Here is a 27,170-nt window from a genome sequence, read left to right on the forward strand (position 1 = left end):
GCTCGATGTGTGGGTGCCCCATGTCCTTACGGAGCGAAATTTGTGTCGTCGCGTTGACGTGTGTGATTCGCTTCTCAAACGTCAAGAAAATGATCCATTTTTGAAGCGGATTATTACTGGGAACGAAAAATGGGTTGTATACAACAATGTTAAACGCAAGAGGTCATGGAGCAGAAAAGATGAACCGGCTCAAAGCGTGTCAAAAGCCAACATTCACCAAAAAAAGGTGACGCTCTCCGTTTGGTGGGATGTCAAAGGAATCGTTTTTTTTGAGCTTTTGCCGGACAATACTACGATTAATTCAGAAGTCTATTGTCATCAACTGGACAAATTGAATGATTCACTTAAAGAGAAGAGGCCCGAATTAATCAACAGGAAGGGTGTAGTGCGATAATGCGAGACCTCACACAAGTTTGGTCACTCGCCAAAAACTTTTACAGCTTGAATGGGACGTACCGCAACATCCACCATATTCTCCAGATCTGGCGACTTCCGACTACTATTTGTTCCGGTCCCTGCAAAATTTTTTGGATGGCAAAACCTTTACCTCAAATGAAGATGTCAAAAACCACCTGAACCAGTTTTTTGCCAGCAAGGACCAAAACTTTTATGAGAGGGGAATTATGTTACTGCCAGAAAGATGGTAAAAGGTGTCGGACCAGAATGGCCAATATATAATTTAATAAAATATTTATTCATTATACGAAAACTGTCTTTCATGTTCCCCAAAAAAAACGAAATGACTTTCCGAACAACCCAATAGTAGTAGTAAAAGTATTTTCTTAAACTGATATAAACATTTAATATTCGATTCAAAGGATATTTCATTAGGTTGCGGGCAATTGTCTTCGGCCATCCGCGATTATTTTTAGGAAGCGGGATTATTTCTTACGCTTCTCTCGATACGGTATAAAAGAGCACGGCTAGATGCGTTTCCTTTGTGTCCATATTCTCGCACCTTCACCCGTCGTCGTCGACCCGTCCATAAATCATGTTATTATGCCCTGTCAAAAGATTTAAATTAAATAACAACCGTGGCTGATATAACATCGTTTCGGCACAACAGGTGGGAATATTTATTCAAACAAAAGCCTTAAAACTTCTTTTATGGGGGATTATGTGCCTTTTGAGACGAAAATCGAGAGGACGTATATTTTATAATTTTAAGTGCCCGCGCGACGTCGGGGTGGGGATATTTATTGGGTTTAGGCGTCATATACGAGGTGTTTCGAAATTAATGCGACGAGTTTTCATGGAAAAGTGTCTCTGGATCGTTACCGTGACGGGTTTTGCCCGCAATTATGAAAGTTACCTGCCGACGGCAATTAAACTCGGGTCCGGAATTAGGGACAGACTCTCAAAAGTTTTTTTTTTTTTTTTAGGTGGATATAATCGTATATACATAATAATTATAATTATTTAATAAAAAGTGAAAGCTCTGTTGGACTAAATGCATAGAATCGCCCAAAAAAATGACACTTTCAATAAATAGATTTTTTAGAATTTTTTGGCCTTCTATTTTACCCCTGGTATTACGCAAAGAGCTAAAAACATACTATGTGCCGGAATTTATAATTATTAGAAGAAAAAACGAGAAAATAATTGGTTAATTTTTGAGGAGGACCTCCTTGCTCCACCCCATACCCCGTTACAGTAAATTCATAACTAGTAATATCTATACATAATTACATTTTTATTCTAAGTATCTAAATGTCCGCGTCGTCATTGAGAATAATGGGATTAATGTTGTTTTGTACCGAAATGTAAGAGTCCTCAATTTTTATAACGTGTACTGACTTTTTCGAGCTTTGAAACCAATTTTTAAAAAGTTCGGCACTTGCATTCTCATGATAATCCAAGCTTAATACTCTTTGTAAGCAAGCAAGCAGTTTGGGACAATTCCGTTTTCTGACTCAGCGTGTATTGTGGTGATGTGTATGGTGGCACGACTTGTATTTTTATTGCTTTCTTCTTCTAAATTATTTTTCAGTTTATCCAAGGTAGAAACAACTTCGCTTTCCTTTCCTTATGGGCAAAAAATCTAAAAGATTTTTTGGCCATAAATTATTGGCGATAAATGAGAAACCGTTAATAATGGCATAATTTTATTTGAACAGTATCGAAAACTGTGTCGAGAGAGTTTCAGGTTTCGTCAATTATACAGAGCGAGAGATATTTTTTAGATATAATTTTATCAAAACAAACACAGACCACAGCGCAGCACTCATGTAAGAATAAATAGGTATAATACGACCAAAAATATAGTACATTTATTGCTTTGACGTTTTAATTATTTTACGGTACCTTAACCGCAGACCTTTGCAGGACCGTGGTAAAACCTTGCATGTGATGGACCGTAACGAATATTTGTAGAAACTTGAATTTTTTATTTGAAACGTAAATGAACCGTTTTAAATTTCTTTAAGCATTGATGCTGGAGCATTTTCGAAATAGTAGAAACGTTTATTTTAACATCAGGAGTTTAATCTAAATTGCAATAGGTTCGTATATATTACGGAGGCATTTGACTGTGATACTTCCAGTTTATACTGAATAGTTCAAAGCGTAAGGGTAAGAACCTATACTCTATTTATCTTACAGGTAAGTTCGAAAATAGTCACTTTTGTCTTGTGTTCCTGCCGATTAGCAACATTCTTCTCCTCCATAATAATTCTTCCTGCTGGGTCCAAAAATGGTTGGATGGAAGATGCCGCGTCAAAGACCGCTGTTACTGAAACTTTCGTCAAATACTGTTATTGTGTTGGATAATACCTCGTATCATTGAGCCCAAATTAGGAAAATTCCAATTACTTCTTCGCGCAAAGAAGAAATTAAATAATTTCTATACGAAACGGTATGTATATTAAACACGATTGAGTTGATCTGGTCCGAGCTGAAAAAGAAGAAATAACATTGCGCTGCACTACGTAGTACCATAGACGTAATTCGGCAAGAGGTAGCTAAAATATCAGTACAAAGCTGATTTAACTGTGAAACACGGGTAATAAAAAAGATAATATTTATCGATACCCATTAGAATATTTTTAAACTGACTGATACTTTGTTATTATTATATTTAATATTTTGTATATTAATAATGATATTAGGTAGAAATGTAACGTAACTTTGTACTATTTTTTTTATTTACATGTTTCAAGAATTGCTCGACGAAAAAAATTGAACACATACCTATTTCCCGCTTGTTATTGTGGGTAGATAAATTCCTAGGACGGTCCTGGAATGGTTACAGGTAAGGGTATGCGCGGCAGGGTGTTGTGCTACGGTTTGGGGGGTAATAGTAACAGTAAAAGTAATAGTAGGCAAAGTTAATCACTGGGTCGGTTGTAAAAGCACTATATTTCTGGCCCAAGTATAATAACATCGTTTAAGTTTTATTGGTGATGGTCCGTCGAAAGCCAAGACGGTGAAGATTGATGTATTTTCAAATTGTTTCCCTAAAATTTTTTGAATCATTTTAAAACAAGACTATCTGCCACAATGAAAGATATATCTTGAAAACATCATATTCATTTTTCAAGCATATTGAAAATTTAATTTAAAAATACTTAAATTTTGATCGAGCAGAAAATATTGAAGATATAGATAAAGATATTAAAAATTTGTTTTTGTTCCGTGTGGACGTATATATGTTTGGACAAGCGTCGTCTCTAAGTATCGCTGCCAAAGTCGTTTAAACTTCAATCACGATTCCGTTCGGACCTCACTCGTAATCCATTCCGCTCGTGTGCCGGTTATATACAATCCCTGAGATAAGCGGCGACCCTCCTCGTAGTCGGGGGGGACCTGGGGGGAGGCCCGAACGCGGGGCCACAGCTTGACGCAATAAAATTATACGGGAAAGGGAGTCATCTTGACCGCGGCAAAACAAATATCTCCGGCCATTACTCAATGTTGATTTGATTCCTTTGGCCCGCAAAATACGTTTTATTGTCCCGATCTTTATGCAGATCCGGGGGAGACGACACACCGCCGCTTTTTTAGACGACACAGTTGCCGGCAATAACAGTAACGTAAAGTAGCCCCCACCCCGAGAAATTGTGGTTCAGTTCGGTCGGTCTCGGGCCTTTTCTTACGTTGGCGTTGCCACCAACGCGTCAAGAACCGTATTTACCAGGAATAAATTTTCCACTCCCATCTGTAAAATACATAATTACACACCGATAACATTGTTCCGAATGCGGAAAATAATAATAATAATAATAATAATCATTCTATGTTTCATATTTTATAGTTTTTCGAATAAAACGAGGCAAGGATTAATCCTTTTCAGCAACCTAATTATTTGCTTTGGATAAATTGCAAAAATTCGCACTTACATAGTAGAATTTCATGCCGGGCCCATAAACTGCCATACAGTTAATACAGTGAATAGTTAGTAGTTAGTAGAGAGAGCAACAAAACAAAAGCGAATTGTAATTATAATCTGAAACGCAAGAGTTTAACAACATTTGTTTTTTTCATAAAAAATATTCTATTCAAATGGCACTGGTAAAATTTAGACAGAAAAGGCCGAGGTTCCTCGGCGGATTTCGACAATGGGCGAATGTCGAGAGTACAGTTGGCCGCTTTAAAAGCGAATAAGAAGACGACGAAGCAGCGATCGTAAAGGTGTACGTAGAAGCTCGTACTAAACGCGCTCGTATCCGTAAAACCCCGCGTCCCAGCTGGTCGACCCGTCAGCTAATTATCGTTAGACCATCTAAATGCTAATTAATATGGCAATTTTCACGCGGAGCGCTGCCGCGATTAAATCCCGTGGACCGCATGCTAATGAAGTGCCCTCTTATTGCGCCCGTCGTCCCCCGTTATTACCCCGGGAGTTTCGAAACTCGGCAGCCGTTTGACCAGGTTACATCTTTCCCCCGGAATTGGGTAAACCAGTTCGTCCATACTGTTATAGCGGCAGGGCGACGCACAGTTTTTACTATCTGTCGAGGAAAAAATATTTTTTGTAATACTATTTAACGTTATATATATATATATATATATATATATATATATATATATATATATATATATATATATATATATATATATATATATATATATATATATATATATATATATATATATATTCTCACGTATTGATTCACGGATGGAAAAATGTGATGACACTATATTCCGGGATATCATCCGTTCGCTCGTTGAACTCCGACTAGAATCCTGCATCCGACTGGAATCCTGCAAATCCTGCATCCGACTGGAATCCTGCAAATCCTGCATCCGACTGGAATCCTGCAGACGTTTCGCCAAAATCTCACTTGGCATCCTCAATGCTCGCGCTATATAAACCTGTAGTAGGAGTTTACAGGGCGAACAGTGTTCGAAGTGTTTTCGGAGCGCGAGCATTGAGGATGCCAAGTGAGGATAACATGGTTATTGTGATGATCGCAGGTATGGACTGAAACTCAAAAATAACAATTCATTCTAAAACAATCAACTAGGGTTTCCAAAGATACAAAACTTTTATGTCGTATATTGTTGTATGGTGTGATGCATATTTTAATTCCTCATCGAATGATTTTCCCTATGTCTCTTTTCAACGGTTTCAACTTGTTATTTTCTATCGGTTTTATTTTACTTTTGATACAAAATGTTACCGCTGTTAAAAGGCGAATTCATGCAGCACCTATTAAAATGTGCTGGGCACTATATAATAATATACGGAGTATCATTGGTCTCTAATTAGAACTAAAATACCGGTTGAGCAAAAAAAAAAAATGTTAATAGAATAGGTATGTCCTGTTAATAAAATTCTCCACCACAATTTTCCGATAGTGTGTTTTTAAATTTCGACAAAAGAACTACAAACAAAATCATGGAAATCGAAAAATAATCATAATTTTTAAAGCGAAATTATTGAGATCTAGTCAGGTCATCTATGGAAGTGGATAAAAAGCCCTTTATGGTTTGGCGGTGTGCCTCGACCTGCGTGGGCGATGGGCGAATGGCCCAGTCAATTATGCCCGACGGTCTAGTAGTAGAAGACATAGAACAATATTATCGCTCTGTGGTTTGTTGATTTTTTAGTGCACTAATCCCAACCTATTAAGTGTAATGTTTAGTTTTGCGTGTCCGATAAAGAAGATTCGAGTGATAATTTAGTTCCTGTGATGACCGTATGTACAAGTATCTATATTAATGGAATGCGAGGTGCACGCAAATTTCGGTTTATCTAAACCATTGTAAAAGTCATTGAATTTTCAGTCCGATTTTAAGACAAGCTCCGTTCCATTATACACAAACCCCTCGCGTCAATCCTCCTTCATTAGCATTAAATAAATCGCTTAATGTTTACACAACGAAACAATGCGACACAGAAGTGACACCGGATCAGTCTCCTAACAAAGGGTCGATCCGCATTGGGGGTTGCGGGAGGTTACCAAAACAAATCGCGACTAGTTAAGTAATGGATAAAAACCAGTGCCGTACCGGGAAATACTAAAATGTCGCTTGTAGGTTCCCAAGTAACTTACGATCATATTTTTACCGTTTTATTTGGTTACCATTCCGGGTTTCTTTTGTGTTTTAACATCGTTAATGGTATATAAAGTAATATACAGGCTTTACTACTGCGTTATAAGAAAAATGAATTTCAGCTGCAAATACTCTCTGGTTTTTGTAAAAATATTTATACCTTTTCTTCAGTCCGCAGAATCTTGGTTAAGCTTAACCCTGCCCAAAAATATAGTTTCATTCACAATGTAACTCATGGAAAGGTTGGTAATTCGAGTTTTGGGCCAAGAGAAGAAAATTGTCAAAAGAAAATGCTGAAAACAAGGTTTTCTTTATAATATTTTGAACGCACAATGCAAAAATATTAAAATAAGTCAAAATTACATGCACATCACAATCAAAAGAAAATTATATGGATTTTAAAGCCAGATATTGTTCTTGTACCATTTCCCGCACTTGGTTCGTGTAAAGTTTTGGTAAAATGTGGCCGCCAAAGACAAGACGGCGGCTGTGTGACTGTCCGTAGCTGAAGTCAAAGTAATTCAAAAAAAAAAAACATGTCAACTTCAAACGGGGCTAATTTGACACATTTTTCAGTATAACGCCGTTACTTATGGACCTAACGCTGTGAAATAAATTAGATAACAAACCTAACCTACTGAATCTATTGATGCCTTTCAAAAGCCCCTGTGATGGACTCAGAATTAAAAACGATTTAACATTTTTTGCTCTTTTTTTAGGTCATGAAAAATAGTTCTTTTTTTGCTGAAAAACTTTTAGTTAAAGCACCTTATACTGGTCACTACAAAAATAAAACCTTTTAATTATCTTAGTTTTAAAATTAAACGAGAAACTCAAGAAAACTTCCTAATCTACGTTTTACATATGTCAAAAACACTAACAGAAAAATTCTTTGGTATGTATTAGAACTAAAGGTCGAACAAACCACAAAACTAAGAAAATATTTCTTAACTTAAAAACTAAACAAAGTTTTGGAATTAACAAAAAAAAAAATTTAATTTTCGATCCTTCTCGATCTCAGTTCCAAGGTTCATCCACCGTCATCGAAACCTGGAGTTCGATTTCGTCGATTTTTCGAAAGTAACAAGAAATGCTTTATAGACATCCAGTGATGTTGATCGTAACCTTGACTGTGTTTATGAAAAATTTTCAAAAATTGTAGATACATTTTTGATAAAATACACCGCCCAACTCTTGCCTGGAGAATTTCGGCCTGCACGGTGTTTTACTCGCCCCCCTTAAGAGTTACTTGTGCGGGCGATCTCAATATGTTACGGGCGCCTAATGGGTTGAATAATCATTCCTATTGTGTGCAGCCTTTGGAAAATCGTGGAACAAATTTCGATTTAATATTTCTTTATAAAGTATAAGGAAACAATTTGATTAAATCTCCTTTCGCTTTGGAAAAAACGGCAAACGTTCCCTTATCTAGATATCATTCCAACCACACTTCTAACTCTCCAATTATCAGGGTATAACAGGGTAGAGAACGCGTTTCTGGATGTTGATCTATTTGCTCTGAACTTTGAAACCTTTAAACGACGCTTAAGACGGTATATCAATTAACATACTGTAAGTTAGCTGGTAAAAACTAATTTAAACTAGTCCACTGACAAAGTATCTCTTGGACTTTTCTTTATTGTACAGCTGCATCTGTATGTAGGAAAGACTTGTTTATAAATAAATAAATAAATAAAACGCATATAAATATCCTCCCTGCGACGCCGCTGGATTGGGATGGGGCTGCGTGCAGATTAGAGGCGTCGTGTGTGCGGATGCTACCTTATTAAATGGTGATCTCCGGAGCTAATCGCCTAATTTGGGGGGTGGATCAGATCTTATTGTTCGTCGACGATCCCCTCGCGATAAAGTCTCCTTCTATCTTTTGCACTTTGTGACTGGCGCCCGCGGGAGGCGGGGAACTAGCGGATGAGAAGCGTTTGGACGGCGGATTGTTAGGTTATAAAGCGGGAATTTTATCTTCAGCGTTTTCATGTTTCGAGTTTAATTTTCGAGGGGTGGCGTAAAACATACTCCAAGATTTTTGTAGTCATGGTACTAAACTAATAGAAAAACTTTTTTTTCACCCGCCATTTTTGAATTAATTTTTCATATGTGTTTTAAAAATAGTAATGATCAAAAAATTTAAACACCCCTGTTTGAAACAATACTGCGCGGATTTTAAAGTAAAAATTGGAGATTAAGACGAACCTTGGGCGTCACATAAAGTATATGAAGAACGTTTAAGACATTGGAATGATGGAACCAAGCGATCCCTACCTATGATATGGACAGAGCCAACAAATCACCATGATGACTATTATTTCTGCGTGGATATAATACTAATACATGGCCCAGATGTTCTAATACCTGAGAATCCAGCCAATTTAGAAAAAGATAGTTATAATAATAACTAACAAAAAATCCATTTACCTACATCACAAAATTGGAAAATAACAGGAAAATTTTTCTTTTCGTAGTAATTTATTGAAAAATGTCATGCGGTTTTTGTAATCTGTATCCATCAAAATTTATGCCCCTCAGCACACTTTCAATTAAAGTTGGTAGATTCTGGAGAATCTAGATCTGAATCTTGCCGTCGACGGTCTGGAAATGTTTTAAGATTTTTGGCTTTTAAAACGAAAATAGAATAATAAATATTTATTAAGTTATACGTAAACAAAATAATGTTATTTATTTGTGTTCCATTATCGACTTGACAAAAGTGTCAATACAAAAGCTCAGCAAATATAACAGTGAACGTCAACGTCAACGATGTGCTGTAAGAGAAATCGTAAAATTTACAAAAAAGAAATGGAATTGTCATTCGTTAACCTAAACTTCTGGTTTGTTTTTGTGGATTGAAAATTTCTAGTAAACGGAAGTTTATCCAAAGAACATTTCTGAATTCTTATAGCTTCGATGTTTTTCGCAACAGGAGACTAACAACTAGGTGTTGGACAAGAATACCTTCTGGCCGTGAGTCAACCAATGGTAATCCGTTTAGTTAATCAACCATCCCCACTGATGGTTATGCTTGTACCAGAAATATAGTACTTTTACAACCGACCCCATGATTAACTTTCCCTACTGTTTATTGCTCCAAGACCGCAGCCCCTTATAGAACACCCTGCCGAGCAGACCCTTACCCGTAACCATTCCAGGACCATTCTAGGAATTTATCTATCTACACTAACAAGAGGGATAGAAGTATGTTTGCAATCTTTTTCGCTGAGCAATTCTCGAAGTAACAATAATAATAAAGTATCAGTCACTTAAAAAATCGCCACTATCGGTACTATCGTCACCTTATTCAATGATCAACTCAACAACCATTTGTTTAGCATGCGAAGACAAATAGATCCGTTTTTTTTATTTACTGAGGTAGTTCGTCTTCTAAATTGTCTTTAGGTTCGAGTACCATCTCGACTTCGTCTTCATATTCTGAGTTGTTTTCTATGTGTTCTTCTAACAGGGAACGTCTGCTTCAAGGTTCCAATAAATATTTATCTGTATTCTTATGACGCAGCTTCATCTACAGCAAATATAATCTACAGTATTAAAAAAGACTTGTTTACAAATCGAAGAACTATATAGAAGAGACCAAAATACAAGAAGAAGAATGTTGTTTATCGACAGGCACACAAGACAGCTCGAGAATCAAGTATATAGATACGTACTTACTGGATAGATCGACTTCAAATACCTTAATAATATATACGAACATATTGCAATTTAGATTACTCTTAAGATCGATACATAGATCCTGATGTTAAAATAAACAAGCAATAAATGCACTATATTTTTGGTCGTATTATACACAATTTCCTAATGATGGGATAAAATTTCCTGACGAAAATACATTTTTTTGGCCATGTTACAATGGGATGGAGATGTTCATAATTCAGGGCAAAGTAAAGAGAGGGAATTATGACTGACGAGAAATTATTGGCGACGATAACTGCTCGTCCGGCAGTTTTACTTGTTTGCTTTCTCCTGCAAATCAAAATCATACTAATAATAATAATAATAACAGACAGTGACATTTGTGTAATATGGAGTATTTCTCACATCAGAACTTAATGACTTGGTGGAAACTTAGGTTTACCTTAGGTTCGTTATAATAATAACTAACCTAACAAAATTTTTTTCATAGTAATTTATAGAAAAATATCAATCTATCTATCAAATGAATGATTTTACTATATTTTTTGATTCAGTAAAGAATGAGTGATGTATCCATTTGCCCTTTATGAATGATACCATTAGAATACCGAGGTGTCGGGCAAGAATACCTTCTGACTGTGAGTCAGCCAGTGGTAAACCTTTTAGTCAAAGAACCATCCCAACTGATTGTTTCACAATTTGCTAAAGCCCCATGTAATTGAAATGATGGAGAAGCCCATAATCCAGGGCACAATAAAGGGATCCACGCCGTTTCCGGATGAACCCAAAAGTTTTGTAAATAATATTACAGTAGCCCGTGGAAGTTTCTTTAAAAAAAAAAACGTCAATGACCACGTCGCAAAATTGACCACTACAGCAGTAGGGAATTATGACTGGAGAGAGATTGTTGACGACGATAGCTGCTCGACGCGATCGTAAAAATAATAATAATAATAACAGAGCGACAGCAGCGCGGGAGCGGCTCTCTTTTGCGGCCGCAGTCGAATTTAATTGAAACGGACCTTCTCGACGTGACGTGACGACATCAAAGTTCACGGAGCGCGATTCTTTACGGTCACGTGCGTCGGTGCCACCGCCGACGCGCGGCGACATCAAAGCACGTCGCGCGCCGCCTTTTAGTCGCGCCGATTCGAGACGCGCATTCTTGCGTCCGCAGGGTCGCAGCTGGCCGCGGTAACAAAGTTTTTCGCATCAGCGCCAAATATTTGAGGAAACGCCTCGGACAAAAGCGGCTTTCGAGATCTTTAAAAAAGAAATTGATCGATTTCCTTTAGGTCAGAAGCCTAGAGGGCCCAGATTTTTATGAAAATTTGATTAATTATATATTATATTATACCAAAAAATAGAATATAAAGGAAATATGATATTGAGGGCGAAGAACAACCAGGCTTTGCAGCAAGAAAATCCACAATTGATCATCTTGTTTTCTCACTTTTATTTTGTAACGACGGCTTTTACTAAATAAAAATAAAAGATTTTTGACAAGCTATAACATCCGGATTTTTGTTATATGACGTACTACCATTATTTTACCACGTTAAATATTTCCTCCGAGTTGCCATAGGTTCTACCACTTAAAGCACGAGGACTAACTTCTATGTTGAAAAAAACCTTTACAAAGTAGAATTGTATTTTAGTTTTTAGGATTACGACTTTAAACTACAGAATTAATTACAATGGGAAGGCATCTAATAACGGCAGCAATATAGCTAAGAAAATACGGATAATTTTTCATTACGTCACTATACGTGACGTAACCGCACGACTGTTTCGACTGTCAACTGTCAATTTCTCCTGTACGTCATCCCCATTGGCTAACCTTTGTCCTGTCAACGTAGAATTCGAAAAGGGGTGGCTGGTACGCAGATGGCGCGGCAATTGCCGTACGCCGTACGTATTGCGCCTTTGGGACCGTGCCCGTCCAAAATACGCATATTAATGTCGCTTAATTTGCATGTTACGCGAAATAAGGACGCCGAATAATGCGTAGTTGTGTTGACACAGCCGTCGCAGTTGTCGTGCACGAAAAGAGGCCTCCATAGCCGCGCGCGGGTCGAACATAATTAATACTTTCGGCAGGGCTGGCCGGGAGCGAAAAACATGGCGGCGATTACTTGAAAATTTACGGGAATTATGTTCTTTTTTCCGTTTCAATGTGCGGATCGACGGGCGTCTCGTCTATACGAGGTGTTTTGAAATTCGTGTAAAAAAATGCTGTTTTTTAATACTTCAAATACTCTTTACCCGATTTTCTTAAATTTTCGCAACGTCATGTGCATTTCTCAAGGGTTAATTTTTACCTTATACCATGACCAGATATATTGTACAAAATATTAAATATAATAATAAAAATCGCTACTGTCGTCGCCTGGTTCAGTGACCAACTCCGCCACAAAAATACCCCACAAAGTACAAAAACCGATAGAGTAGCACTAGGCATCGTGACTCGATATGGAAGAATAGAAACAAATGAAATTAAAACATTAAGGAAAATAACAGGAAAAACACTCTAGGATAGAAAAACAAATGAAAACATAAGACACATGTGGAATCGAAAACATTAACACCTGAACAAGAAATAGAAAGCAAGAATGGAATCAACATATAGATAGAGTGTCTGAACAACGGCTAGCAAGAGATAAATCGCCTGCCGGCAGCAGGACACCCACGAAAAAGATGGAACAATAAAATACATTGAAGTAAACCAGGTACAAGTGCCTAATATAGAAGAAAAAGAAGAAAATACAATTACGTTTCCTACAAATATTCGTTACGGTCCATCTCAGGCAAAACCTACTTATTGCAGAATAAAAATTTGTTAGGATAAGTTTTACCACGGTTCTGCGAAGGTCTAAGGTCAAGGTACTGTAAAATACTTAATACATCGAAGCAATAAATCCACCATATTTTTGGTCGTACAATAACTAGATTTTCAAAGGTTTCACGGAAGGTATCTTAACATCTTATCTATGTACAGTTATCCAGACTGATTTTTGGCCATTTTTTCACTTAATTTAATCGAATTGCTTTATTTTTTCAAAGAAACTTCCACTAATATTATTTGCAAATGTTCCGAATCGACCTTGCTGACGTTTTGTACAATTATTCTGTTAACTTCTTCAGAGCTTAACTGAGTTAAACGAACCAGGATGATTGGCGAAACGTCAGCAAGTTCGATTCAACAACAACCGATGCAGGTAGAATCCCAAAAATTTGTAAATCGCAATTGCTTTACTTTATATATCTTGGTTGCATTCTTTTGTGTTTTTTAATTTCATAGTATTTTCAGAGAAATGTACCGTGCGTTCAATTTATCTTGATAATATTTTATTTGGCTGTGAGGAGGGGCACGTTACCGTAAATCTTCTATATATTCGTCAATTTAGTTCTCTAAGAGTTGCAAATAATGATCTCCAGTTAACTTTTGATCTATAAATATTGGACCCAAAATATGCTCATCTATTACACCACACCATACATTAGTCGATTAGTATACTTCTGGGTTTTTATTTCGCGTATTTGTCTAGAATTATTTAAAGACCAATATCGGGTATTTTGTCTATTACAACCCTTTCTTGTAGTGAACGAACTTTCATTAATCCATAAAAGGTCTTTCGAAAAATTGTTATTCTCATTATGTCTATTTAAAAAATCTGAACAAAACTGTTTTGGGTTTCACGAAATTTAGATGCATTCTATTATGTATGTATATAATGTAGGTGAAACTATGCAACTTTTTTTCCTACCGTTGGTAGGCATTTTTTTTTAATTTAGTGGCCGTTTTTTTTAATTTGGTAGCCGTTTTTTAAAATTTGGTGGCCACCTTTTTAAATTTGGTAGCCATTTTTTGAGTTTGGTAGTCATTCTTTAAAATTCGGTAGCCATTTTTCAAAATTTGTTGCCATTTTTTAAAATTTTATAGCCATTTTTTAAATTTTGTACCCATTTTTTAAAATTTTGTAGTCATTTTTAAAATTTTGTAGCCATTTTTTTAATTTCGTAGCAATTTTTTAAAATATTTTAGCCATTTTTTAAAATTTTCTAACCATTTTTTAAATTGTTTACCCATTTTTTAAAATTTTGTAGCCATTTTTAAAATTTTGTAGCCATTTTTTTTAAATTTCGTAGCAATTTTTTAAAATTTGGTAGCCATTTTCCAAAATTTGGTAGTCATTTTTTAAAATTTCGTAGCCATCTTTTTAAATTTGGTAGCCATTTTTTAAAATTTGGTAGCCATTTTTCAAAATTTGGTAGCCATTTTTTAAAATTTGCTAGCCTTTTTTTTTATTTTTATAATATTCTTATATGGCCTCGGTTAAAAGGACGAACATCTTTTATTCTCGTTTCGAGTTGTTAAAAGTTTTGCGGGCGGAGCCGGCAAAAAACAATTTTGGCGAAATAACACGCCGTTATATTTTAAAACACTTCTAATCGCGGAATCAGTTTATGTATGACATGTTCCCGGCTGGTTTTCCCCGTTAAATAAATATGTATGAGATGAATAGATTACCCTGCCGCCGCGTCGGGATGAACAAGGACTTCGCCCCCACAGGAACGGTTTCGCCAGTCGGATTTTACACCACGGGGGAGGCAGCTTTTTTTTTTTTAATAACATGCTCGGGCAAGGCCGCAAACAACCCCCACACTAACAATATTAAGGCCCATATTGTTGTCGTGTATGAATATATTGCCATTATATTGCGGGTTGCCTATGATTTGGTTGGTTAATTTACGCTTAAATCCATCAAACTTTGGTGCCAAATCAACATCAAGTCCAAGATGAAACTATATGTGGACAATAAACCTAGTTGCAGAGTCTGTTAAACATCTGAGTCTATATATTGATGAGAATATGAAGTTTTTGGATCATCTTTCCAAACAGTGTTATACGAGTTTGAGATTGCAGTATTCGAATAACAAATTCAAAATTCAAATACAGTCCTATAAGAGTATTGTTCTCTCTCGTTTGTCTTGCTTCCATATTGTGTACTACTCCTGCTTAGACACCCTGACCTCTTATCGGCTACAGAAAATTCAGAATACTTGTCGCTCGAGCGTACCAGAAATTAATTTGATTGAAAATAAGAAATGTTTGCAAGCTCAACTTTCTACGTTCTTTGAAACGTGTGATAAATTCCAACCTTCCTAAATATTTGGATGACAAATTAGTATTTAGGAAATCAATTCGTGACCTGAATGCCGTTACATACGACGGCGAAATTTCGATGTTCTTTTACATACGAGGTGCATTAGTATTTATTTATGTTGTAATTCTTTAACTATTCTAAATACTGCTGTATGTGACATTGTTACACGTAGTTCTGTGCACGTGATTTTGTATGTGCCCTCAAAAGAAAAAATCCAATCCATAATTCCGCTGTTCGCTATCCAAGCCTTGGGATATTCCATGTCAAGGAAATTTTCAACTTTCACAATAACTTGAGGAGGGACACGGACACAGCACTCAGTTTTTGAGTTTGAGTTGAAATTTAAAAGCATTATATTTATATTCTTTCAAAACTGAGTGGATTGATCCCCAAGAAATACCTGTCTCTTCTTATACTCTAGTAATAGAGGAAACTGGATGTACATCATAGAATCCTAATATGTTTGAATAATTTTCTTCATTTAAAACATTATGATTCCGACATTCCATTTTAACATTTAATTATTATTAATTTATTACATTTATTTATATTATATTATTTATTAATTATATTAATTTACTAATTTAGTTATCGTTTTCTGCAAATGTATTTGCCAGCCTTTAAAATATATACTGACGACAAGCTGCGGTTGCACATTTGTTATTCAGAAAGTATACTTCACAATTATAGTGTGAGTGGTTTTGAGGCCAGAATTAAAAGAAGTTAATTTTTAAAAAATGTACAGTCTGTCAAATTATGGTGGCTTGGTCAGTTTTCCGCTGAACTCACAAATTTTAATATAATATACAGTTATAAGTCCATTATCAAACTGGTTTCAAAAGTTATGAGAAAATTGGAAAGTTGTAAAGATTGTTTTATACAGGGTAGCCCAAAAAAGGGTGCCTAATAACAAACATCATTAAACCTGATAGATTTTTTAATATTAGCATTATGACGTAAAACATGGTATTCAGAATAAAAAATATATTTGGATCTTTGGATCGCCGAACTCCGACCGGAATCCTGCATCCGACTGGAATCCTGCAGACGTTTCGCCAAAATCTCACTTGGCATTTTCAATGCTCGCGCTCCGAAAACACTTCGAACACTGGGAGGTTATCGGCGGTGCGTGCGGTATTTATACTCTGCGCCGGAGATGGTAACGGTGCTGCTTGTGCGTGGGGGGAGGTGGCTCCGCCCCCTGAATTGTCGCGTTGTTAATTTCGCCCGATCGTAGTTGCGATGTCCCCGTTGACTGCTGCGCATCGCTCTGCTGTTTGATTATCGTTCTCCACGTGTTGGATAAATGCAGAGCGTCGTCTCTCGTATTGAGGTGTCCGGACTTTTCTATTTCGATGGCCTCTCGTATAATCCTAGTCCTAAAATCAGGAATATTAGCTATTTGTTTGCAAGTACCGAAATCAATTTTATGGCCTGTTTGATGTTGGTGCTGAAACAAAGCAGATGTTGTTTGTTTGTTTCTTATGGCTAAACGATGTTCCTCGAGCCTGGCTGAAATCCTTCTGTTGGTCTGTCCCACATACGTCAGGCTGCACGATCCGCACGCTACACTGTATACTCCTTGGTTTTCCAGAGTAGTTTTTTGTTTTGGGTTTCTTAGTATTGCTCCGATGGTATGGTCAGGTTTGTATGCCGTTGATATGTCGTATTTCCGTAATATTCGGCCGATTTTGTCAGTAACCCCCTTGATGTATGGCAGGACAGCGATCGATCTTCGTTGGGTCTCGTCCTGCACTCTCTGCTGCGGCTGTTGTTGTTTACTGATTGCCTTGCTGATGGTGCGCCTTTGGTATCCGTTTTGACGAAGACAGGTACTAATTTCCTTCAGTTCTTTAAAGAACCAAAGGCGCACCATCAGCAAGGCAATCAGTAAACAACAACAGCCGCAGCAGAGAGTGCAGGTCGAAAATATGACTAATTGGTTCTAACGGTATATTTATATTATATTATTATTATTATATATTACTGCACGGTTTCAGATAAGAATTATTTTCTCAAAAACCATACACTGCATCCCGCTTGTTAGTATAGGTAGATAAATTCCTATGACGGTCCCGGAATGGTTACGGGTAAGGGTATGCTCGGCAGTGTGTTATATAATAAACAGTATGCAAAGTTAATCACGGGGTCGGTTGCAAAAGCACTATATTTCTGGTCGAAGTATACCAACCGCGAAGAAGACCATGTTGTACGGCTTGTGTTAAACTACATCGAGGTACGTCTTTGAGAAGTGAAAAAACCCGCCCATCTGCGAGGCGATACTCACCATTTTTGTAATACGCCCCCGGGCATCGGGCGTATATAAATAATGATTTCGACACCCCGCATTAAAGGGGCCGACACCGGACTTGGCGGGCCGGCGCATCAGAAGATCTCCGGACTTTATTTATGGGCAACACGAAAACTTAAAGTCGCCTCCTTGGATAATTAGACGGTGAAACTAATTAACAAAGGAATCGGTTCGGAGGTGTGAAATAAAGAGCCGACAACCTCGGGCCACGGACGGAGGTCCGAAGACAACCGTATAAACCGCCCGCAAACGTCGGTGAAATATCAACCGGCTAATGTGATTTTAATTGCCCCCTAATTATTTAGTTTTGATTCGTTTTTCTTTGACGGTGTTTTCCTGCGCCTCTCCGAAATTACTTGAAAGTGTTTTTCGTATAATAAGGAAAGCCAAAGATTATCGGGAATGTAGGTTTTGTGGTTCGAAGGACGTATTGCGCAGCAGTCTGAATGACATGGAAATTAATAATAATAATTGCGACGGTTTTATTTCAATATAAAATTACAAAAAGTGGATCTAACATAATAAAATTACCGGTGGCGATTCCTGAAGATATATTCAGATTCAAGATATTCACGTTCCTAGTTTGATTTCTCCCAAACAATATATTGAATTATATATTATATTACACTTGCTATCAAAATCAATTTTCGTAACCTAACCTAACTTTGTGGCAACCTTATAAGGTAATTAAACCAATAGCATGGAGTGATCTTAATTTTTCTTCTTAAATTTAAATCTAATCAGATCTTTTAAGCTGCCTTCCTGCCCTATTTTGGCGTGATGTGTAAACTATTAGATAATACAGCGGTCTTACTACTGTAAAACTTGATGCGCCGCAGGTGGCTCTGATAATTTGCGTCGTGTGATTTTTATGGAAAATTTATTTACTTTTATATAAACGCAATATCATTTTCTGGATTCTGGTCAATATTGGCTCGCCCAGTTATCGCTATTGTAACAGAATACTAGTCTGTGCCATTATTGTATTCATTTTTGACGTTTGGTAATTATCTTCGTACCTTTTTCTTGACTTTACAACGGTAATGATTAAAGGTTATTTATGTAGCTCTTCCATTTCCAAAGTGTGTTTTTCAAGAACATTCTCCACTCCTTTTTGCATAATAAGTGTTTTTGGCAGCTTTGCCCCGTGACGGAACCTGTTGAAAATGGAGGGAGCTGGTGGGTGGGTAAGTATTGCAAAAAAAAATTAAAAAATGCGTGTGCAAGGGTCTACAAAAAACATCATTTTTCAAAAACCGTTTAAGAGTATAACAAAAATCTTAAACCAGAAGACGCAGAAGATACGGCTCCATAACTGTACGGGGTGTTCCCGATATTCCGTGCTAAATGAGAAATGTGTTAATTGTCCTAAATTTGCAGACATCAACTTCAAATTTAGCAGAGAAGTAAAAGTCCGTGTCCACATTTGAACTGTAGAAACTGAACGCAATCAAATATTTCCAAGTATTTTTTAAATATATTTGAATTTTTTTTTTGGTAGCTTTCCTCCATAATCGTTCATCCGATTGGCAAAATCCTTTAACCGGCTGACGCAGAAGATCCAGTGCAATAACATTTATTTCAGGCATTTTTTCGATTGTATACAGGGTTTTCAAATTATAGGCAAAAATCTAAAAGACCTACAAAATTGTTTTTTTACAGAGTAAATTATTAGCCACAAATCAAAAATCTTAAAAAACACTGCAAATTTTTGCATTTGCGGTTTTCGTCTATCACATACGCTGCTCGGCAGATTTGAAAAAATCCATATTGAAATCGCCATTTCGTGGGCTGTCAAGACGCCATGACGTCATTGATTATTACGGCGCACTGCATGGTTTCAGAAAAAAAATATTTTCTCTTAAAATATCCTAAAAATTTCTGTTTTTGTGGCTAAATTATTTCCGTTAACGATGGGATAATTTTATTTGAACAGTATCGTAAACCGTGTCGCGAGGGAGTTTCAGGTTTCGTCGAAAGTCAGAGAAAAAACAAACTAAATGCCAAAACATTTATTCCTAATAATCTAATTAATTACGGACAATGAAACCCAGGTTGCGATTTTTAATCTGGGTTCTCAAAAATTGCCATTTGTTTTAATTTTACGTCCGCTGTGACGTCGCCCATTCTGCTTCGATTTGACATATAAAGGTTAAATATTAGGTTTGATTAAAACTAACCAACATAAATTCTTTATCTGTGGCTACCAATGCAATTGTTCTGTTTCAGTTAAAATTAATAATAGAATACAAGGGTAAACACCGCATGTGGGTTAAATCTTTTGGAGATTTTAGAAAAAAAAAACAAGAAAATTCCAGCTCTATATTAACACAAAAGACATTCAAAATTACCACCTGGAAAAAACTGTCAAATTAAACTCTCTTTCATTAGAAACTAATTTTCAGGAATCCGAAAACAATGATAGCGTTCTAAAACACTTATTAACTTGTTTTAAGGAATGCATCCGAAGAAAGGATAAAGTCACACCAAAATGTGGGACAATGAAAGAGAAAACGTTTGTACTAATTTTAAGAAATTGGGTAAGAAAATTGTGATATTTTGTTCGGAAGACACTTATCAAAAAAAATAATTAACGGAATATAACTCATTTCGTTAACAAGTGCAGGCTTGTACAAATTATTTTCCACTACTTGCAAAAAAAAATTAATTATTAATATGGCAATTTGAATTTTAAAACTAATCATTATAAATGCACCTGACCTTAGCCCCCTACATCCTCAAGTAAAATATACAAAGCAATTAAATCTACAAGTTAATATGTCCAGTCTTATGTCGCTACAGCTGTAAAACGTCTTATCTACACTAATTTGGGACACCACCATCAGTCTGACTTGGATTTCTTTCTCTCGTCGGAATTTCTTTTCCGCAACTCTGCCTTTATTTGTGCCATTTTCAAGTTTTTCATTAACTGCGTAGACTGATACAACCAGCTGCCCTGCAACATGAAAAAAAAAACAATTTTGCAACCCCTTGACTGGAACTTTGATACATACCACCATTAAAATGCAATTCAATAATATGGGCATTGAAAATACTATTGATATGAAGTGGCCACTGTCATCAAAGTATTGTTGCCTTGAAAATATGTGCCAATTGGAAGACGCGAGTTGATTAATGTATTCGGAGAAATACACCATCAGTACTAAAAATTGGAAAGGTTTACTTTTAAAACAGGTATTAGCATTACTACTTACGGAGCACAAAAAACAGGAGCGCTTGAAAATTCCCATAATTTCGTGTCAGCACCGCCATCATAAAGATGGAAACATGAAAGGCAAACAACCCGATTAACCACGGATCCCTCCAATCGATCTAAAATAAACCATCTTTCAGAAATTAGATTAAAGAAGTTTTTTCAAAACAATGCTCGCTACAGATAACGACAAATATGTACGTACGTTTGCTAAAAACGAAAAAAAATCTTCAACGTGATGAAAATCCGTAAAAACATTTTCCATTACAATCAACTCTAAATATGCCGCTACACCCAAAACTAATTTTCTATAAATAAAGTATAACCTAACCCCGATTGACCAAAACCAACAAATTTCAAAACTCTTCTTCTTTAAAAACTATGTCGCAATTACGTAATTACTTTGAGACTGTAAATATACTATTAAAAGTTTGTCATATTCATTATTGTCACTGAGAACATTTGACTGAAGAACCTCAACCTTTTAAATTCACAAGAATCGATTAGAAAATAGAAAAAGAATTAACCTCATTTAATGTTGGCAAGCGGCTGACCAGAATGTTACAGAAATCAAGATGAATGCACAGAGTCCTGTGCTTAAACATTTGTATAATTTATGACGTACGTTATGGGTGGCGTAGCATACATACGTGATATAACAAATGGTAATTTTTGATGTAATGGATAATTATAGGTACCTACGGTCATTCGAAAGCAAATTAATTTTTGCATGGATCATAGAAAAAAATAGTTTACCAACGTCCATATGGCAACACTGCACAGAAGTCGGCACTTGACATATGTCATGTAAACATTTCATTTTCAAACACAATACTAAAAATTTTTAGTATTTTAATCAAAATGAGTAACAACAAATACGTCCAAGTGGCAGGCAGTAATGCTGGCATAACCAGCAGCGATAAAGTAGTTCAGGATATTCTAAACACATTCACAGATTTGCGGCATTACTCTCGAGAAATTGAAAATGAACTCAAGAATACAGAAAACCAGTCCATAAAAGTGTACATCAAGGAGAGTGAAAACATTAGCAATCTTCATTCGAGAATTACGGCATGCGATTCTATTTTGGAACGAATGGAAAATATGTTGCTAGCTTTTCAGAATGACCTAGGAAGCATTAGCAGTGAAATTCTCACCCTCCAGCGAAAATCCATTTCAATGAGCCAAGAGCTGACCAACCGACAAGCCATTAGAGGTCAGCTTAGTCAATTCATAGATGACATTTCCGTTCCAGAAACATTAATAGTCGCTATTATGGACTTGCCTGTCACGGATAAGGAGTTTTTATCCCAGCTTCAACTTTTAAATCACAAAATAGGGTTCATTAAAGAGCAGAGTTTTAAGGACACAAAATCGTGCCACGACGTGAAGGACGTCTTGGAAAAATTGAGAATTAAGGCAATGTCAAAAATTCGCGCATATTTATTAGAGCAAATATCAAAATTTCGAAAACCAATGACAAATTATCAAATTCCGCAAAACACGTTGCTGAAATTTAAAGGTCATTATGAATTTCTGTTAATGAATGAGAGAAATATAGCCGAGGAGATTTGTAATGAATATATTGACACCATGAGCAAGATATATTACTCCTATTTTAAGTCCTACGAGGGAAGATTGACTAAGTTGATGTATGAAGAAAGTATTACCAAAGATGATTTGATGGGTATCGAAGATACAGCGACCAGAAATCTTTTTAACAAGTCACTTAAACATAAGGCAACGGTATTCACTATAGGTAACAGGGGGGATGTTCTAGCACAACAATTGGAGGCCCCCATTATAGTTCCCCATGCCGAAACCAAAAATCGGGTATGGATAATCCAAATGGATTGTTTTTTATTAGCAATTTTTATTTTCAGTATCCATTCGAAGCTCTGTTTAGAAGTGTGCAATACGCATTAGTAGATAACGCTTGCCGTGAATATTTATTTGTCAGCGAATACTTTATGGTGCAAAATCAAGCCGCTATGAATTTGTTTAACAAAATTTTAGGGAAAACACTCAACCTCTTACAGGTAGGCTTGTTGAACTTTAATAAATATGTGGTAAATTAAGTGTGTCTTTGCCAGAGAAATATCGAGAGCTATATTGCTACCAGCTTCGATTCGATCGCGATTTTTTTGTGTTTTCACCTGGTTCTGCGTTACAAAATTATGTGTCATAAGAGGTGCGTACCTGCCTTAGACTACTATTGGGAGTCGCTGGAAAAAATTCTTCTGCCTCGATTCGAGCATATAGTCAGGCTAAATATCAACAGCATAAGGGACTGCGACGTAACGAAGTTTAACTTGGAAAAAGGCCCCCATTATGTAAGTTCTCACCTGGTAGACTTGTGTTTATTAATGTGAGAGAGTAATAAAATGTAAAAAAAAGATTTCGTTCTTAAGTTACTTGCATACAATTGAAAGAAGTGTTTGGTGAATGAAAGTAATGTCACAGTGGCGTTACTGCAGATAGTTTTAGTATGTTAAATACAATAATAATTATACATGAATATAGTTATAAAGATGGGCTGCAGTAAATAAATTATATAAGAGTAACATAAGAAAATAGGTAAGGTGAAATAAATATTATAAAAAATATCTACTATTTACAATATTAATTTTAAATTTTAAATTTTAATCGTCATGTTACAAGTAGTCAGTACATTTCTGTTTTTAGTTTTTTTGTAACAAAACTTTAGTTTAAGTAAGAGTTTCTTATTTTTTTGATAAAACAAGTGTAAGGCAGTCTTTTCTAGATCATTTATTACAGTTTCTCTTCTTCCTGTAGTTCTCTTTATTGACTTGATGGTGTTCTGTAGAATCAAGAATGAGTAATTTAGAACACAAATTATAAAAAATTTTCATACTTTTATCCCACCACAAATCCCTTATCTCAAAATAAAAAACATGGCAAACATTCCCTTAGATTTGTCAAGCGTGATGGAAAGGTTTATCAGTGGCGTCTCTTAATGTACGGAAATTAAAAAACTCTAGCTTACTTCGAGCATTAATAATATGAATAATATTAAAATTGACTGTCAAATTCAAACACATTTCAACTAGTTTTAGTGGCGAGGAGCATTGAGAATAACAATTTTTAGGACGCGTAATTTTACTCATCCATCTCTTAGCAACAATTTCAGCGATATTTAAGAGCGAACTTTGCTAATAACTGGCGAAAAGTGACTATAATTCTAATTTTAAACAGTAAAGCGCAGGTAGGTCAAATACCTATCCTTTTACATCTCAATCTCGCAAGTCTTGACAATCGTCGTACGCCTATGGAATACGGCAAAGCCAACTAAGTTTTCCGCTTTATAAATGGTTTTTAACTCTCTCGCCTTAATAAATAGATCATAGCTTTGGTGAAACTGGATGGTTTCAGATTGCAAGGAGGTACGCGGAATTTAGCGCGGCCGTCGTTAGTATTAGCGAAAATTTCCCCAACGAAATTATCAACAAGTTATTGGCGGAACTGCAGGAGGAAGTGGAAATGTTTATATTTCGAATGGCGGGCGTGTTTACCGAAAGAAAGGATCAGCTGATATTTCTCATCAACAACTACGACATGATCTTGAACATAATCATGGAAAGGACTAGGGATAACTGTAAGGAAGCGGAAACGTTCAAGTCGAGGTTAGCGGCCAAAAGCGGAGAATACGCGGAGCAGATTTTGTTCCCCCATTTCGGCGAGATGATACAATACGTGAAAGAGTGCGAGCATTATTTCGAAACGTCGAAATTGAAAGAGCTGAAAAATATGGAGATCAATTCCCCAGATATCGTTCGAAATTTTTCCGCAAACTGGAAAAAATCTCTGGAGGATTTGAACCGCGAAGTCCTCCTGTCGTTTCCTAACCTCGTTACCGGCGCCAGTCTCTTGCAACTGGCTTTGACCCAACTGGTTCAGTATTATCACAGGTTTCATAAATTATTGCCCCCCAACGTCAGGTCTCAGCTAGTTAATATTCATCACATTATGGTGGAAATGAAAAAATATAAAACTAATTTTTAAATTTAATAAATTTTAGCAACTTCTCGTATTTTCTTTTGACTTTATATCTGACAGAAGTTGGTTTTGCTTTGGTCAGTTGTGCAACAACCTTTTACCCTTTTATAGTCTGTGCGATGGATGCAACATTCAAATGTTTTGGTACTATTACACACGGTACAGCTCTTTCGCGCTCCCACAGTATACACCGTCATTGCAAAAAAACGCAACGATTAGGAATTTTCCTGTTTTTTCATAATACGCGCTACTGCCCAATTCCTTGTCTATAAATAAACGCTTCCCATAGGTTGTGACGTTACAGCTGTCCATGTTGAACAATAAACACTTGACCTATGTCGTATATATCGCATGTCATGTTTTGAGCGAGTGTGCTTAACATAATTCCGACTATAAGAAAAAATGAAGAGTTAAACCATCACAGACCACTAAGTAAATTATTAGCCGCAAATCAAAAATCGTAAAAAATATGGCTAATTGGTTCAAACGGTGCCACAGGCCGCATCAAGAGCTAGAATTTTTGTATTTGCGGTTTTCGTCATCACATACGCTGCTCGGGAGATTTGAAGAAATCCATATTGAAATCGTTATTTCGGTGGCTGTCAAGACGCGATGACGTCATTGTTTCAGAAAAAACTTATTTTCTCGAAAACCTTTTACTATTTTCAAAAAATTTTTGAAATCCAGGGCTCTAACCTCTACTTCGAACAACGATTGTGCCGTTTATGGGCAAAAAATCTAAAATTTCCTAAAAGTTTCCGTTTTTGTGATTAAATTATTGGCGTTAAATGAAAAACCGTTAAGGATGGGATAATTTTATTTGAACAGTATCGTAAACCGTGTCGTGAGGAAGTTTCAAGTTTCGTCAATTATACGGGGCGCGAAATATTTGAAAAAATTCGACAACGCTATTATTTGTGCAAATTTTAATATTTTCCGATGTTTGCTGTAACTTTGAAGTTTGATGAGATGTGAAGGACATTTTATACAGGGTCCATGCACAATTAAATTGCATCGATTTTGCCAAAGTTTCATAGTGGTCCGCAAGAGCACGATAGAAAAACAATGCGTCTGTTTACCACACGAAGCCACGAAGCTCTTTGCTTTTATAATAAGCAAAAGCAATCTTGTTCTCTATGCCAAGTTTTAATGTTGTTTAATTCGTGATTTAATCTGTCCTGACATTAATCAGTTAGTTTAAGCTTTCTAGTAATTCCTTTATACGTAAAATGTGTGTCTACTCCCGTTATGTTTAGGGGTGAGAAGAATTTATCTTTAGGAAAGCGAGAACACAAAACATCAATACAGGGTGTTGCAAACGTGTCTTTCCTCCTTGAGTGAGCCCGAAGAACTTTTATAATAGCTGTTTATTATATAAAATAAATTCTTTTAAATTAAGGTGTCATTTTTTAATATAATTCCTTGAAATCCTTGAACTGCGAGAATTTAGGTGCTAGGATTAGATCAACGCGAACTAATGCTACGTGCCTAAGGGAACTAAATTTACTATGAGAAGATTAGCGCCTGGCATCTATTGATGCACGCCCCAATTAGTTCTAGCAACGAATGAATAAGAGACGACACCGCAAATTGTTTGCTCGCCACCTATTTGTGTCTGATTCAAGTAATGGGTTTTATTGTTTAACTCGGGATGGCACCGCTGCAATAAGTCCGGGTCTTCTACTCGTGCTTGCCTGAACTAACTAACTAACCCACCAATAAATGTTTGCGAATTATACACAGATCAGGATTGGAAAGGTCGATTTGACACTGAACGACCAATATCTTGTTCTTTGTTTGATTGGCTGAACATCGCCCTGAAATGAACAGAAACTATACACCCAACCATTTTTTTTATTTGAGTTTAATTCGCTAGGGCACTAATTAACGAAAGGCAAACAAGGACTTGGGAAATAAAATGTCTTTTTGCGCAGTATTGCGTTTGATGGTCAGATAGCAAATGTTGCATGTTACAATACATTATAATGCCGTTTTCTATCTCTGAGCTTACCATTAAAAGAATTGCATTACGGTTGAAAATTATATCGGATCGGATTTCCTCATCCCAAGCTTCTACAACTGCGTCTTGAATAACTTATTGTGACTTTACATTTTTCGTCGGAGTTAAACATACAATTTCATGAAAACAAACATGATACATAGATAAAACACTTGCAATAATGAAATGAGCACAGAATGCAAAAGGTAAGTGGATAAATTTTAGAGAGCTGAAACGCCTGTGTCCCACTGGGACAATTCTTATCTTAAATTACAAAAGACTTATTGTGATCTAATT

General features: G+C 36.2%; 2 protein-coding genes and 1 long non-coding RNA gene across 3 annotated transcripts; 1 reads left to right on the forward strand and 2 right to left on the reverse strand.

Moving 5' to 3' along the window:
- Positions 1 to 19,709: 19,709 nt before the first annotated feature.
- Positions 19,710 to 21,297, reverse strand: LOC132696978 (transmembrane protein 18). Its single transcript, XM_060662194.1, has 4 exons — positions 21,063 to 21,297; positions 20,859 to 20,976; positions 20,658 to 20,806; positions 19,710 to 20,599 (listed from the first exon to the last, which is right to left on the reverse strand). The coding sequence occupies exons 1-4, from the start codon at positions 21,120 to 21,122 to the stop codon at positions 20,486 to 20,488; spliced, it is 441 nt and encodes a 146-aa protein (XP_060518177.1). The 5' UTR covers positions 21,123 to 21,297; the 3' UTR covers positions 19,710 to 20,485.
- Positions 21,298 to 21,609: 312 nt separating this feature from the next.
- On the forward strand, positions 21,610 to 24,926 carry LOC132696977 (vacuolar protein sorting-associated protein 52 homolog). The gene is made up of 4 exons (XM_060662193.1): positions 21,610 to 22,690; positions 22,741 to 22,896; positions 22,951 to 23,190; positions 24,251 to 24,926. The coding sequence occupies exons 1-4, from the start codon at positions 21,719 to 21,721 to the stop codon at positions 24,878 to 24,880; spliced, it is 1,998 nt and encodes a 665-aa protein (XP_060518176.1). The 5' UTR covers positions 21,610 to 21,718; the 3' UTR covers positions 24,881 to 24,926.
- A 747-nt stretch (positions 24,927 to 25,673) lies between these two features.
- LOC132696828 (uncharacterized) lies at positions 25,674 to 27,038 on the reverse strand. Its single transcript, XR_009618086.1, has 2 exons — positions 26,886 to 27,038; positions 25,674 to 26,691 (listed from the first exon to the last, which is right to left on the reverse strand). It is a non-coding gene; the product is annotated as an uncharacterized LOC132696828 (long non-coding RNA).
- Positions 27,039 to 27,170: the final 132 nt, after the last annotated feature.

This window comes from Cylas formicarius, unplaced genomic scaffold (genome assembly GCF_029955315.1).
Source record: "Cylas formicarius isolate icCylForm1 unplaced genomic scaffold, icCylForm1.1 PGA_scaffold_1__22_contigs__length_36826433, whole genome shotgun sequence".
Lineage (NCBI taxonomy): Eukaryota > Metazoa > Arthropoda > Insecta > Coleoptera > Brentidae > Cylas > Cylas formicarius.